This window comes from Mercurialis annua, linkage group LG2 (genome assembly GCF_937616625.2).
Source record: "Mercurialis annua linkage group LG2, ddMerAnnu1.2, whole genome shotgun sequence".
In the NCBI taxonomy this organism is placed as follows: Eukaryota; Viridiplantae; Streptophyta; class Magnoliopsida; order Malpighiales; family Euphorbiaceae; genus Mercurialis; species Mercurialis annua.
The window spans coordinates 4,214,952-4,229,666 of record NC_065571.1 but is presented as its reverse complement, the minus strand read 5'-3'; the positions used below and the strand labels follow the sequence as shown (position 1 = coordinate 4,229,666).

Here is a 14,715-nt window from a genome sequence, read left to right as displayed (position 1 = left end):
CATTTTTAAATTATTTGATATAAATTAAAATAGTTTGATGATCTAATTGATTGAAATTTTAAAATGACCTATTTGACCCTGAAAGCATAAATTCAGGACTCTAATTGACCCAAAAAAATTAAAATATATTTATTTGATCTCGAGACACAAATTTAAAAGTCGGATTGACCCTTTGTTCTAAACATATATATGTGTTCTCCCCTCGCATATTCCTTAAACACTATTGTCCCGACAAATTTAAATTTTTGGATGTCGTTAAAGAAATATAAAAAGTTACATAGATATTAATCAATGTTATCCCATCATATTTGTCTTTAGAATCATTATACTTGACAACTTTTATGTTTTCAAAATATAGGATGATATACATCAAACTCGTTATCGTCCATCATTTTTACAGTGTAAATTCATTCTATTTTTTCTTGATGCATCCATATCTATGGTACAGATTCTAACAAAATTTAAAATATTTGCTATGGAAAACATTCCTGTATTCTTCCTCGTAGAAGTTTTAAATATACATCCTAATTTGTAATTTTTCCCAACAGTACTACCATCTTTGTTGGCGATCATCACCGTAGTCTAACTTGAATTGTCCTACTAATAACATGCTTTGCAGCCAATTGACTGTTAAGCATTATTTCAAATTTCGCTTGACGATCCCATATTTTGTATATGATGTTGAGTCTGAAAACGAATCAGATTGTTAAAGGTATCTTCATATAAATTTATGCTTATTCATCAAAAAAATAAAATATGCTTACTCTATTTGAGGTCACATTTTTTTTAAAATAATAATTTTATGGTTGGATCAATGTAGTCTCTATCATAAACAAAGAGCGTTTATTTTATTTTGCAAAAGTGAACATTACAATAAAATATATCAAATATAAATAGTAGAACCCTACATTTTAACACATTTTTATATTGATTTAGACTCACAAATTCATCAAACAACTTTAATTATAGTCACATTAGAATAACACCTCACTTATTTGGGGATAAATTTATTAATGCCTCACTTGGTTGGGGATAAGTTCACTAAGGAAGTTTAACTTTCCGGAAAATAGCATTTTTTTCTCACTTGATTCACTTTTGCCAATCCACTTTCCGAAAAATTAAGGGGTTGACTTCCCTTTGAATAGGGAAATGACTTCCCTAGCAAAATCTAGGTAAGTTCATCTTCCCTAGTTAAATTAATTAAAATACTATTATATTTCTACATTTAATTAGCCAATTTAATTATCGAGGGTAATATTGTCTTTAAATTTTAATTAATTTAAAATAAAATATAACTTTCCGATAAGTTATTAAGTGAACCAAACAATACAAATATTAACTTTCTCCACATTAACTTCCTCAGTGATTAACTTCCCGGGAAGTATACTTCCCGAAAACTGTATAGTTTTGAATCAAATGAACCCTAAAAAATAACTTTTTGAAAAATATCATTTATTCTTTGCCTGGTTTATTTTTTTCATTATGCTTTCTAGAAAATTAAGGGCTTCACTTTCATTTACTTAGAAAAATGACTTTTTTAATTTCTACTTTACTACTTAAATTGATACAAAATACAAATATATCTCTAAATCTAATTAATTTAATTTGTTTTTTAGAAATAATATTTTATTTAAATCTTAATTAATTAAAATAAAATGTACTAACTTTCCAAAACCAAAGTAAATATCTATCTTCTGCAAACTAACCTTGTTAATCAACTCTCTGAAAAGTGTATAATTGTGAACCAAATAAGACCTAAAAATATCACAATGGATGAGCCAAATTGCAATAAAAACATTTAATGGAATAACCAAACAAATTGCACTTTTTTTCCAACTTTAAGTTAAAATTGGGAGTTAAAATAAAAATAAGCTTGTCCCATGTGAAAATCCAGTCATGAACACAGTTACAAACTGAGTACACACAAAACACCAACCAATGCATTGAAAAACCTCCAGGTAAGATGGTTGCTTTCAATACCAGCAGTGATACTTCCTGAAGCTGAAATATGAAACAAAATATGACGATTAGACATTATAAATTAAGCTGCTATCTAAGAAAATATACATACTGTCATTAGCCATTAAAAACTAAGCTGCTATGTAAAAAAAAAAACATCGATCAGTTCGATTCAATAGTAAAAATATTAAAATGATAAGTTTCTTATAAATAAAAACCGAATAAAATAAGATTAGAATTAAATTGAATCCAATCTTAATCATTTTGGATTTCCAAATTAACCGGAATAATATTAAAAAATTAGAGATAAAAAAATTTATCGAAATATTAATTTTAAAATGCAAACTCAGATTCAAGTTAAATTATAATATATTAAATTTAACTATTTAAACATAGAAAAAATTATTATTTTCACAATTATTATGATATAATTCAGTTATCTTTATATTTTTAAATTAAATATCATTTCAAACCAAAAGTGAAAATTTATAATAAATAAATTAAACCGACTATTTTCATTCGTTTCGACTCAGTTTTTGGGTAGCTCTGTTGGGTGCGCAACTCTACTCAGTACTCACCGCATTCTCTAGTAGAATTACTGGAAGCAGAGCAAAGACAGAGCATTCCTTCCGTTTCAGTGTCATATCCACACGTACCACCAGACTGCGAGCACCGTTCACATCCAGTTTCCGGCATGTTAAACGACAATTTAATCCCATATACCCAATCCAACGGACCAACACCCTTCAGATTATCAGTGTTGACCACCGTAGTATAATGCGTGCAGTCCAAGATATTCATACTCATATACTTCACAGTATCATAGCCAGTAAAACAGCACGGCGGCGAACTATTGGTGAGCAAATGAAAAACTCTGAACGCATTGCATGAGCCGTAAAGCTCGTCGCAAGAATGACCGGAGAAATCGAAGCAGAGATTCTTGTAGTGGTTAAGAACCGGCGAGTCTATCGAGCAATTTAAGAGAGCGAACACAGTGTCTGAAGTCGGAGGGATTATGAAAGATTGCACCTCTGTCATCACAAAGTCATGGTGAGGCTGGAGAATAGAGCATGTAGACATTGCAGGATCATAAATTTCCATTGTTTTCTTTTCGTAGTCGATACGCTGCACTTTGTAGCTACCTGAAGGTGTTGTGAAGAACAAGTCATTGCTGGTGCAGTTGAACATCCCGCGAAACTGCGGCGCTCCGCAGCCGTCGTCGACACCGAATGGGTAGTGTATGTTGATGGTGCCGCAAGAGGCTCTGCAAGAAGCGAGAGCAAGAGATGGCAGTGAACATAATATGAGTGTAAGATTGAGTATGGTAAATGGTGATGGTAGCAACCGAGAGGGCATTCTTTTCACTAATTAAGTAGATTTTTCAAAGAGAGCTAGAGGTTTTTGAATTTTGAGGACTAGTGAGAGTAAAAGGGAAATCCGTGGAAGTGGAAGACAGAGATTTGCATCGGTTGTTACAAAAGAATGCCGAGATTTACTCCAATGTGTTGTGAAGACTTTTCGACTGTTCTAAGAGAGCCTAGTGCAGTGAGGGATCCACCACAGTTTGAAAAGTTGGTCTCACTTTTCAAACATTGTGGCCTGATGCCTGATGGCCAGATGGCTTGGGATTCCATTTTTCACATCACTCTGCCACTCTTCATCACAGATGCAGAGTTACCTAGGGCCATTTGGCCAAATTTCAACCTACAAAGTTTATTATCATGCCCCTTAACAGTTAACATAATTAAATAATTAAATTAGAGTTCAATAATTTTATGGTTATCAAAATACAAAAATATTTAATCCATTAATCTTGTTGAACCAAAAATCCATGGTCTTGGTCTTGGTCATGGCCATGGGACCAATTGCTTCTGCTGTTAAAGCAGGATCCGCAAGCTAAGGTTGCTGAATTGTAAATATCCTGTGCATAATTAGCTGCCTACGAGACTTGTTTTTAAGAAAGCTTCTGAATGATTTTAATACATAGTAAAACAAAGCAGGCAGAATTACATTACAACTAACAGTAATTTAATAGCGCATACAGAATTTATACACAGAATTATGTCACTAGGGAAAAACATAGCTACCACCACATTAGCCAGTTTGACATGCAAGACTATTCACAGTGTCCAGCACCATGAGAAACTAAAGAAACTATTTAAGACATTAATTTGCATTCTCCACAACCAAACGGTGAATATTCTAATCGACATTAACGAAACGCAGGTAATCTTTCTTGGAAGGAAGATCAGCCGTTTTGAAACCCTGAGGAAACATCTTTTTCGCCTCTTCATTTGAGACACTAGGAGATATCACCACCGCCTCCCCTGGTTTCCAGTCGGCCGGAGTTGCAACTTTGTGCTTTGATGCTCTCTGCAGAGATTCCACCACCCTCATCACCTCATCCATATTCCGGCCAGTACTTGCCGGATACAGAAAGCTCAGCTTTATCTGCAAGTAAATGCAATAATCAAAATTACCACCAGCGGTCTTCGGTTTCATACTAATCAACAATATGTACGCATTTACCTTCTTATCAGGACCTACGATATGCAGGGCTCGAGACGGAACATTGTTCCCCGAGGGATCTTTCTCATCTGCATCCACCATGTTCAGTTGATGAATGATCTGACGGTTAGGATCTGCAATAATCGGATACGTCACCTTGCTTCCAGGCTGCATTACATCATGATCTTGTGTATCAACTATATATATTACCAGATTAAAAGGGAAATTAACCAAACAGAAAGAAGCTTAAGTAATTACAGTGAATGCTTCAATGTCCTTGATCCACTCAGCATGAGAAGCAACATCATCGCAGGACAAACCCAACAACTTCACTCCTTTGTCAGCGAATTGCTGAGCATAAGCAGCCATTTTTCCCAGTTCAGTGGTACAAACTGGCGTGAAATCACCTGCAGTAATCAAAAGCAGTTCATGATCAAGACTGTCAAATTCGAACAAGAAAATACATGACAGATTAATGATGTTATTAACCTGGGTGGGAGAAAAGAATGGTCCAGGTATCTATGTGATCATGGAGCTTGAAGACTCCATGAGTGGTTTGAACTTCAAGATTTGGGATCGTATCACCAAGAGTAAGGCCTGGCATTTTCAACTGGCTGTGAATTTCTGAAATCGAATTATCAGAAAGAGGAATAAATAGAAGGAATTATATATGGAACGGTCTTTGCATGAAGAGAACGTGGCAAGTATCGTGGCTAAGGATTAAGGCAGTTGCGTATTCGTGCACTTTGGTAGTCGCCTCTGTCTTGGTTTCCACGTGCACAATCAGCAATATCGCTACGACGTCGTATGATATACCAAACACTCAAACAGGCAAAGTAGGCTATAATGTTTAGCAAATGCCAAATAACATAAATATATTTATTCATTTAAATTATGTTTCCACGTTGGGGATGTAGCTCAAATGGTAGAGCGCTCGCTTTGCATGCGAGAGGCACGGGGTTCGATCCCCCGCATCTCCAAACTCTTTTTTTTCTTCATTTTAAACTCTTGTACAGCTCAGGTCCATCAACGATTACTGTCACCGACTGTTACTTTTTCCCGCGCAATAGATTTTCACATTTTTTCCCTCTTTTCTTCTCTCTCAGAGTTAGATTAGGGTTTTCACAAGCCAAAAAAAGCAGCGGAGCAACCACCACAAAAAAACAAAAATGGAGGTTCAAATTGCTCAGCTGATAAACGACTCGTTCAATCCCGATGTCAACGTCGTTCGCACGGCTACTGAAGCGCTAGATCGCCTCTCTCTCCTCCCTCACTTCCCCTACTCCCTCCTCTCAGTTGCCTCAGGTAATTCAACCCCTGAGTTCGTTATTGAACTCACTATATCTTCTTTGTGTTGTAGCATGCTTTTTTGTTTATAAGGTATAAGAGATCCTAATGATCAAAGTTTATTTCAATTAATTGTTTTAATTCATTGGATTTGAACTTAATTAGGAGGTCAAGATCAAGGTCAAAGAATCGGTGCTGCTACATATTTTAAGAATTTCACTAGAAGAAGCATCAATAAGGATGATCCTAATTCAAAAGTTAGTAAAGAGTTTAAGGAGCAGCTTTTGAGAACTTTACTTCAAGTGGAAGCTTCAGTTCTAAAAGTCTTAGTTGAAGTGGTATTACACATTAGTTATCGACATTTCCATTTCTGCTCCTTTTGTATTTAGGTTGCTGTTAATTCGTTATTTATGGAAGCATAATGTTTACTTGTTTGCAGTTTCGAATCATTGTTGTCGCTGAGTTTGTTGAGAACGATTTTTGGCCTGAACTTGTACCTGATTTGCAATCTGCTATTAGTAATAGTAATCTTATTAACGATAATGCAAGTAGTCAGTGGAATACTATTAATGCGCTCACAGTTCTTTGTGCTCTGGTCAGACCTTTCCAGGTACTTATTGTGCAAGTTTATTGATTGATAGAATCTAGTGACTAAGATTGGTTTCCCTCTGGTCTATGAGTAATTTATGTTTGCTATTTTGCAGTATTTTCTGAACCCCAAGGTTGCTAAGGAGCCAGTGCCGCCGCAGTTAGAGCTAATCACCAAAGAGATTCTTGTGCCCATCTTATCTGTATTCCCTCGCCTCGTTGAAAAGGTTGTGTTCTATAGCTTCTTTATTGTCAATCCATATTGTTCAGGATTCTGTACTGACGGGCTATGTGGTACATGAAACAGGCATTATCTAGCATCAGTAGCATGGAGCTGGAACTGGAAAAGAGCCTGCTTCTTATATGCAAATGCACACACTTAACTGTGAGTTTCTTTTTGTTGCTCGAAAGAACTTTAATGAAGTCGACAATTCATGAGCCAGTACTTATTTCTATAGAACATTTATTTTTAATTAAAAATGTCATTAGTATCAATTATCAAACTGTTGAGAATTTTTTTACGACTTCAATTTGATGCATTTATAGCTTCTATAAAAGATGTTCAATAGTGCAAGTGTAAGAACAATGAAGTTCAGAAAGGTTTCATGGCACTGTATAGTCTGCTGAATTTCATGGTATTTTATGTAATATCTATCTTCCATATTAAATGACAACTTGTAGTTCAGTGTTCAAATATTATCTAAACATTTATATAGTTTTGACGCAAAAATGTAGCATGTTTCAACTTTCATGTTTTCTTCCCAAATATATTCCATAGCCTGACAGCTGCCGTGTCTTTTACTGGAAGCTTTTTGTATGAACACCATTCTTATTATTGTCTATATGGTTTCTAAAAATTTCTCTCATAATGTAAGAATGAAATGATAATGCATGGACATCCCCATTGGCGTGACTTATCTGATGTGTCAAGTTACTGCTAGGCAAATTTGTAGCTGGCTGCCATAGAATTCATAACATTTATTGATTGATTAGCTTCTTCAAGTTCTTACACAGTAAACTTAAATTGCTTATGATGTCCTCTTGCATTATAGCTCTTATAATGTTTTGCACTTCCTTAATTTATTTATAGGTTAGGTCACATATGCCATCTGCATTAGTACATTCTGTACCCTCATTTTGCCGGAATTTGACCGGGCTTCTTGATTCCTTGAGCTTTGATTGTGGTGTTACTCCAGAAGATGGCCACCTGCTAAGACTAAAGACTGGAAAAAGGAGTTTGCTCATATTTTCTGCTCTAGTTACCAGACATCGCAAATATTCTGACAAGTAATCTAGAGTCCTATTTTTCTAAAAGAAAATAAAGAGCAAACCTGAAGTATTTACATGTATTTTTTTACTTGCAGGTTAATGCCAGACATCATTAACTGTGCTCTGAGGATTGTAAAAAATAGCACAAATATCAGTGTATATTTTTCTTTCTTTCTTAAAGCTTTCTAATTTTATATGCTTGGAGTTCCAGTTCCAAATTAATAGCATTAACAAACTTCATTTGAAGCTTTTTGACATGAAAATACATAACAAACAAAAGCACGAAATACACATGCATAGAAACATATTCATATATAATTTTTTTTGGTCCTGTACTATATCATTTTTGTTCAGGAAGTCCTTGTACGATTTTTTTGTTTTTATAGTCCCTCTACTTAATTTTTGATTTTCAAGTTCTTTTTTTAGTTTTTACAATTTTTTTCTCTCCAGTCACACAAAAGGACATAAAAATCAAAAATTAGGTAAGTAGAGGTACTAGAAAAAGAAAAAATAGTACAAGGACTTTCGGAATAAAAATGGTATTGTACAAGGACCTTTACATGGGTTTAGCCCTTTTTTTTTATCAAAGACAGTATTTTTCATGTTGTATCATTTATCGCATTTTTCATGTTGTATGATTTTTGTTTCAAAAATTTTGGCCTCAGATTTACTTACCTGCTAACTTGAAGCCGTAATTTCCTGTTCAGAAGCTTGATTTTCCGTCGGAGAGGATTATTTCACTGGCTTTTGATGTAATTTCCCATATTCTGGAGACGGGCCCGGTAAATTTTAGTTATGCTGTTTTAATTTTTGATAATCAATGCATTGCATTTGCAAATTTAGTTGATGGAAGTCAAGTGCTTTCTCTTCAGCATGTAAACCAGTGGGTGTTCCTGGTTAAAATACTAGTCTCTGTCTAAGATTAGTTTACTGGGAACAGGGATGGAGATTGGTTTCACCCCATTTCTCGTCTTTGTTGGACTCTGCAATCTTCCCAGCGCTAGTCCTGAATGGAAAGGTGTGATTTCTTAGATTAAACTTATTTTTAAAAAGTTCTGTTCATGGTGATTACAGATTTGGTTGACTTATTTCTATTATCTATTTTTCATTGTGGTGCTTACAAGTAGGATATTTCAGAATGGGAAGAAGATTCTGAAGAGTTCATACGAAAGAATCTTCCGTCAGAACTTGTATGTCGGCTAATTATTACCTAAAGGATCCTTTTACCACTTTGTTGTTATTACTATATGATCACTTTGTATTTATAGGAAGAAATTTCTGGGTGGAGGGAGGATCTGTTCACAGCTAGAAAGAGTGCAATAAACCTGCTTGGTGTTATTTCAATGTCAAGGGTTTGTACTTTATACCGTCCACACATTGTTCAGTTTTGCCAGTGGAATGATAGCTTAGGTTGTCTTTTAATGTTACAGGGGCCTCCCACAGCAACCTCTTGGAATGGTTCAGTCACATCCTCTAAACGTAAGAAGGGTGAAAAGAACAAGAGAGATAACCAGCGGTATTTTATGGGGGAGCTGTTGGTCCTTCCATATTTGTCCAAATACCCCATCCCTTCTGATGTGAATGCATTGAAAGAAGGAATTGTAAATGAGTAAGTTCGTGGCAGTTTCTCATAGATGTAATTTCTTATTGCAATATTTAGATGTTCTGTCTTCCCAAAATGGTATAATATGAAGTTCAATTGATGAAACATTTAGAAAGAATGGAGAAGAGAAAAGGACACCATCTTGAACCCACAACTCAAAAAAATAACTATTAGGTGGCTCGATGAGTAATCATTAACCATCTAAATTTTCAATCTTTAAAAGTCGGTCGATATCTTTGCTTAGTTTTCTTTCTTCTCTTCAAACTAATACCTGTTCTCATTCTTGTTGTTGTATTGAAAATGACAGCTATTTTGGGGTTCTAATGGCATATGGTGGCCTGCAAGATGTAAGGAATTGCTCCCATTTATTCAGTCATTTGTGAAACCTCTGTTTATAAGAATCTGTAATTAAGTTTCCTGCTTATGCCATTTGATTACAGTTCCTAAAAGAGCAAAAACCTGGATATGTAATTCCTCTGGTTCGCTCTCGGTTGCTTCCATTGTATACAGTGCCCTTAACTTCACCATATCTTGTTGCTGCTGTAAACTGGATTATTGGAGAGCTAGCTTCCTGTCTGCCAGAGGTGAGGCAATTTCTTTATCATGTCATTCCCTTTGTTGAAGCAAAAAAAAATACCTGAGCATTTGCTTGGTGTCCCATTTTTGCTTATAAATCTGTTGATATGTCAATATTTCTTTTTATCATTAAAGAGATATATATTTATCAACTGGGTTGGTTCAGATGATACAGTTTCATGCAGCTGATGCCAACGAGCTGAGGCGTTAAGAATAATTTGAGATTAGCTCATTTATTTTTTATGTTCTTGGCTCAACCCTCTATGAAACTTTTTCCTTCTTTGCAGGAGATGAAAGAAGATATATATACCTCATTGCTGAAGGCTCTAGCAATGCCAGATAACGAAAATATTCCTTGCCATCCTGTTCGTGTATCTGCGGCTGGGGCAATTTCGGAGCTTCTTGAAGTAGGTCTCCAGCTAGACCTTTTAGTTGTGCTGTAGAATCCAAGTTTTGGTTCTGGTTTCTTAGCTTCAATGTATACTTTTTTTTCTTTTTCAGAATGAATATCTACCACCTAAGTGGCTTCCTCTTCTTCAAGTTGTGATTAGTAGGATAGATATGGAGGAGGAAGAGACATCAATCTTATTTCAACTTCTCAGCTCCATGGTGGAGGCTGGTGATGAAAATGTTGCAGATCATATTCCATACATGGTTTCATCATTAGCTGGACTTCTATCAAAGTTTATTCATCCTGGTTTGGAGTCATGGCCTCAAGTATGTATTGATCCTTAGACTACCTTCATAATTCTCAGTTATTTCGTCTTCTGCTTATCACTGTAGGAGAGCATAAAAAACACTGTTTGTGGTTCTAAATTCTGTGATTTATTACATTTTGGGATGCTGAAGTTGTTATACCATCTTCAACTTTTTCCCATCAATTTCATTTTCTTTGATATATTGGCTTTTGCTTAAAGATGCGATTATGTCTACTGTATAATTACATATGGTCCATTCACATACTGACATACACATCAGATGCTTAATTTCTTTAAATTATATGCCATCTATGCATCAGTTGATAAACATTGCTGATTTACATTCTCTCTGGATTTAGTTGTGGTATTTTGGACTTTTTCCGAGCTAAGAAAAAATGAAATGCGCCTCCTGTTATGGTCCTGCGAATAGGATCTCATCACGGGTCGGTTCGCCGAGAAATCTACTAGGTTTCCTTTGTTTCCTCCTTTCTTCGAGCGACCTATTATTAATGAAAAAGAGACTTCTCTTTTGAAACTTTAATTGAAATTATTGATTGATTTCTTATTCCAAATTCCATCTCTTTAAATAGAGAAGAATCATTTCCTGATTATAATAGATAATCTAAAATAGTCCTAATTAGAATAGGTATCTAGAAGAATCCTATTATAAAACATAAACTATCACTAAATAAGAAATAAATAAAACTACTTCCTAAATTTATTTGCTAATTAGTAGAATAACTAAAGACTTAAGCTAAAAGATAGGAACTTACTATGACAGCTTACAGCTATCATAACACCTCCAGTTATGGATTTATTTGAAGTGTAATTTTGTTGATGAACTGGCTTTGTGCTTCATAGGTGCTTGAGAAGGGCTTTGCAGCATTAGCAGTAATGGCTCAATCCTGGGAGAACGCCGTGCCTGAAGACAGTGAGCAGATTGGATCAAGCTCAAAAGGAAAATGGGTATCTGGTCAAGCTACCATTGGTATAGCTTTGTCGGCTCTTCTGCAACAGACTTGGCTTATGCCCATGCAACCAGTGGTTGGTTCAAATTCTTTCCCTTGCACTGCAAATGAAATTGTCTGGATTTAATGCATGCATTTATTACACGGTGCTCTGTTTAGCTGAATTGAAGTTCTATTAGAAAATTTTGATATTATTTATTTATATATATATATATATATAAAGAATTTAAGTTTTTGTGATCTTAATATAGTTGATAGATTGTAAACACAAACCCGAGTTCGTGTCTTTGGCTATTCCTACTAGGCATTGTGAATTTATCTTTAAATGCTAGTTTCATAAGATAATAGATACATCACTTCATTTTTTTTTTTCGTTTTTCAAAAAGTTGTCTAACTGGTTCATGTGCTCTTTCTGCCTTTAATGTCCGGCAATGATAAGTTTGTGCTTTTGATTATTTACAAAAGTTTGAATCTTTTTCCTTAATCCATTACTTTACTCCTGTTTGGAATTTGTCAAGGATCAAAACGATCAGGTTTCTCCAACTCCAACATGTATGGATGATTTATCAACACTGCTGCGCTCCGTAATTGTTTCTGTTACTGGGAGTGATGTAATGCTACAACTTAAGCTGTCTGAGTTAATTTTAGCTTGGGCTGATCTGATTGCTGACTGGCATGCCTGGGAAGAATCTGAAGATTTATCAATCTTTGACTGCATTAGGGAAGTTGTTAACCTGAACAGTAAGTATGGACTGAAGGATTTTGTCAGTAGACAAATGCCTTCACCTCCTGCTCCACCTGTGCCATTGCAATCTATTATTGAAGGAATTGGTGCTTTTATTAGTGAGGCTATTCGACAGTATCCATCTGCAACATGGAGAGCTTGCTCATGCGTCCATATGCTACTGCATGTCCCATGCTACCCAACTGAAACAGAAGTAAAGCAGTCGCTTTCAGTTTATTTTTGTCAAGCTGCATTTTCTCATTTCAAGGAAGTTCAGAGCAAGCCTTGTCCACTTTGGAAGCCTTTGTTGCTTGTTATATCATCGTGCTATTTGTGTTATCCTGATATTGTGGAGAGAATTTTAGAAAAAGATGTGAAAGGAGGATTCAGGATTTGGGGATCTGCACTTGCATCTGTATGCACTGGTTCTTTTGAACCTGGTCTGCTGGCGAAGTCTGAGATAAAGTTAGCAGGTTGGTGACCATTTCTCGTTTAAAAGAAGCTTTCTTAAATTTTCTAAACATGTAAATCTATACAACACTCTCTGCCTTACTTCAATATTTGCTTTCCCATCTATAAATTTGATCAGTTAATACATCTATCCTGTGAATCAATATGAGCCAAAAGCCTATTAACTATTGATCATGCTCAGCTTATTACCAGTTCTGAACTCCTAATTGAATTTCAGTTGGCTGAAGCTGACAGTTTTGGTACTATAATAAGCTGACATCAAAGTACATACTGCTAAATGTTTTACTTCCACTTCTCAGTCATGACACTGGCCAAGATAATTGAACAGCTTCTAGGACAAGAGAATTCAGGTGGTTTATTAAGTGAATGCTTTAATTCGTTGATGGAGGCATCTGTGCGGTTAAAAGAAGTGCAAGAAGAAACAGAAGACGAAGAAGACAATGGGGAAGCTGAAGGTGAAGAAGAAGAAGACGAGGATGAAGACGATGACTATGATGATGAGGTTTGTCTTCCAGATTATCTTCTTTTTGCATCTAGTTTTTAAGGAACGAAATATGGTAATCTTCAGCACCCCATCCATTCTCAAAAAATATGTTTGTGCCAAGCTAGGAGCACTAATGCTTCGATAACCATGATTAAAGCAAAATAAGACTTTCATGGGAATTGGCTATCTATCAAATACATTATTTCTTTGACTTTCTTGCTTTTGAGACCTGGAAATGTCATTATGTTTTTCTGTGATTAGGATTCCGAGGAAGATGAACATGAAGAAACAGAAGAAGAGTTTCTAGAACGATATGCAAAAGCAGCGGTGGCCTTGGACAACGGACTTGAGGTTGAGGAGGGGGACTTGGAAGATCAAGAGCATGATATTGAACTGGGTAAAACTGTTTGTGCATTGGTCTCTTACTTCTGTTCAATAAATATTCTTAACTAAAGATGGTTGCAGTCAATTGCGTAATTGGAGAGCATGAAAGAGTGTAGTATAAAACTTAATCTAAACATATTGGCAGGGGAATTCAGCAGTACTCGAGCATGACTTGCAATTTCTGTTAAATTCTGAACCCATGTTTTTCTGGATAACATTTTTCACGGTCTACTTAACTCTTTGTTCTTAATCCTCTATGTCGAATCTCTTATGAGAAAATGGTGTTTTACAGCTCTAATATTCGACCATATCGGGAATTAGTTAAGCTGCATATTCCGTTTTTTTACCTTTGGTGCATGTAGAAGTCATGTTATTTGCTCCCTTACATGTACAAATGTTTGTCAATAATTGTTTCTTCTGAATTTGGACAATTGCTTGCAGGAGTGTTAGAAAAAGTGGATGAGAAGAAAATGATATGCTCAATGACAGAGAGATCCCGTCATTTTCTGAGTCAAGGACTAGCACATGGATTGTCAAAGCAGATAACGACAGATTTCCTGTCTGCTTTTCCGGAGTGCAGTAAATTCTTCTTTTATTAAGGAAGATGATTTGTTTATTCTTTTTAAGGTGTATACACAGAGATGAAGAGCACATTCAACTCTCCTTGAGCATTATTTAAATTATGTTATGCCCACGTTTTAGTGCGTTTGCCTTTGATTATGAAACTTTGAGTCCCACCTATAGAGAAAAGTAGTCTAAAATTGCATAATCGGTCAAATTATCGTTGTTGACTATCTGTACAAGTATGGCTATTTAGAAAAGATAAAAGGAAATGGAATGATTGTTGCAGAAAAGAAAAGTGTTTCACAGAGAAGAGGAAGACGTTTGGAATTGAATAGCAAGGTGAGATTTAGGTTTTTGCTCCTCTTAGTCAAAACAGTGTAGTTTGAGATGGTGAATGATTTATACCATTTATTATAAAATAAATAGTGCAAATTAATTTGATTAAAATTGTATTTAAGCAATGATTAATTGTAAGTGTCTTTAAGCAATGATCAATCTCAAACGGATTGAGATTTCGTCAAGTTCATTTTGAAATAATGAACTTGAGAGGGTCATGTTCACGATCTATATTGTTCATCACAAATTGAACGGTGTAGATAAAAAAAGTACAATTTTAATTAAATTAATTTACA

The 14,715-nt window shown here is 35.2% G+C and overlaps 3 protein-coding genes and 1 non-coding gene across 5 annotated transcripts; 2 read left to right on the top strand and 2 right to left on the bottom strand.

The window, feature by feature from the left end:
* Positions 1–1,774: 1,774 nt before the first annotated feature.
* LOC126669642 (uncharacterized) lies at positions 1,775–3,462 on the bottom strand. The gene is made up of 2 exons (XM_050363163.2): positions 2,538–3,462; positions 1,775–2,001 (listed from the first exon to the last, which is right to left on the bottom strand). The coding sequence occupies exons 1-2, from the start codon at positions 3,313–3,315 to the stop codon at positions 1,907–1,909; spliced, it is 873 nt and encodes a 290-aa protein (XP_050219120.1). The 5' UTR covers positions 3,316–3,462; the 3' UTR covers positions 1,775–1,906.
* A 484-nt stretch (positions 3,463–3,946) lies between these two features.
* On the bottom strand, positions 3,947–5,117 carry LOC126669649 (1-Cys peroxiredoxin). The gene is made up of 4 exons (XM_050363172.2): positions 4,957–5,117; positions 4,726–4,874; positions 4,489–4,635; positions 3,947–4,410 (listed from the first exon to the last, which is right to left on the bottom strand). Exons 1-4 carry the CDS (start codon positions 5,069–5,071, stop codon positions 4,162–4,164), a joined length of 660 nt encoding a protein of 219 aa, XP_050219129.1. The 5' UTR covers positions 5,072–5,117; the 3' UTR covers positions 3,947–4,161.
* A 257-nt stretch (positions 5,118–5,374) lies between these two features.
* Positions 5,375–5,447, top strand: TRNAA-UGC (transfer RNA alanine (anticodon UGC)). Its single transcript has one exon. It is a non-coding gene; the product is annotated as a tRNA-Ala (tRNA).
* Positions 5,448–5,477: 30 nt separating this feature from the next.
* On the top strand, positions 5,478–14,213 carry LOC126667218 (importin beta-like SAD2 homolog). Of its 2 annotated transcripts, XM_050360181.2 has the most exons (21): positions 5,486–5,772; positions 5,920–6,092; positions 6,194–6,364; positions 6,459–6,569; positions 6,650–6,727; positions 7,433–7,629; positions 7,707–7,767; positions 8,319–8,393; positions 8,552–8,629; positions 8,739–8,801; positions 8,880–8,963; positions 9,042–9,220; positions 9,522–9,561; positions 9,655–9,798; positions 10,078–10,197; positions 10,292–10,507; positions 11,350–11,532; positions 11,975–12,653; positions 12,951–13,153; positions 13,397–13,532; positions 13,961–14,213. In XM_050360181.2, the coding sequence occupies exons 1-21, from the start codon at positions 5,637–5,639 to the stop codon at positions 14,116–14,118; spliced, it is 3,285 nt and encodes a 1,094-aa protein (XP_050216138.1). In that variant the 5' UTR covers positions 5,486–5,636; the 3' UTR covers positions 14,119–14,213. The 2 variants fall into 2 exon arrangements, with proteins under 2 accessions (XP_050216139.1, XP_050216138.1); XM_050360182.2 differs by lacking the exons at positions 13,397–13,532; positions 13,961–14,213 and having other exon boundaries at positions 5,478–5,772; positions 12,980–13,151.
* Positions 14,214–14,715: the final 502 nt, after the last annotated feature.

What these genes read in the sequence shown, in the direction of transcription:
- LOC126669649 (XM_050363172.2), bottom strand. Translation starts at nt 5,071, where the DNA reads ATGCCAGGCCTTACTCTTGGTGATACGATCCCAAATCTTGAAGTTCAA. An exon ending in CATTCTTTTCTCCCACCCAG is followed by an intron (nt 4,875 to 4,956) that starts GTTAATAACATC and finishes TGATTACTGCAG; the next exon opens with GTGATTTCACGCCAGTTTGT. An exon ending in AGGACATTGAAGCATTCACT is followed by an intron (nt 4,636 to 4,725) that starts GTAATTACTTAA and finishes GATGTAATGCAG; the next exon opens with CCTGGAAGCAAGGTGACGTA.
- LOC126667218 (XM_050360181.2), top strand. Translation starts at nt 5,637, where the DNA reads ATGGAGGTTCAAATTGCTCAGCTGATAAACGACTCGTTCAATCCCGAT. An exon ending in CAATTTCGGAGCTTCTTGAA is followed by an intron (nt 10,198 to 10,291) that starts GTAGGTCTCCAG and finishes TTTCTTTTTCAG; the next exon opens with AATGAATATCTACCACCTAA. An exon ending in GTTTGGAGTCATGGCCTCAA is followed by an intron (nt 10,508 to 11,349) that starts GTATGTATTGAT and finishes TGTGCTTCATAG; the next exon opens with GTGCTTGAGAAGGGCTTTGC.
- LOC126669642 (XM_050363163.2), bottom strand. Translation starts at nt 3,315, where the DNA reads ATGCCCTCTCGGTTGCTACCATCACCATTTACCATACTCAATCTTACA. An exon ending in TAATTCTACTAGAGAATGCG is followed by an intron (nt 2,002 to 2,537) that starts GTGAGTACTGAG and finishes TTCATATTTCAG; the next exon opens with CTTCAGGAAGTATCACTGCT.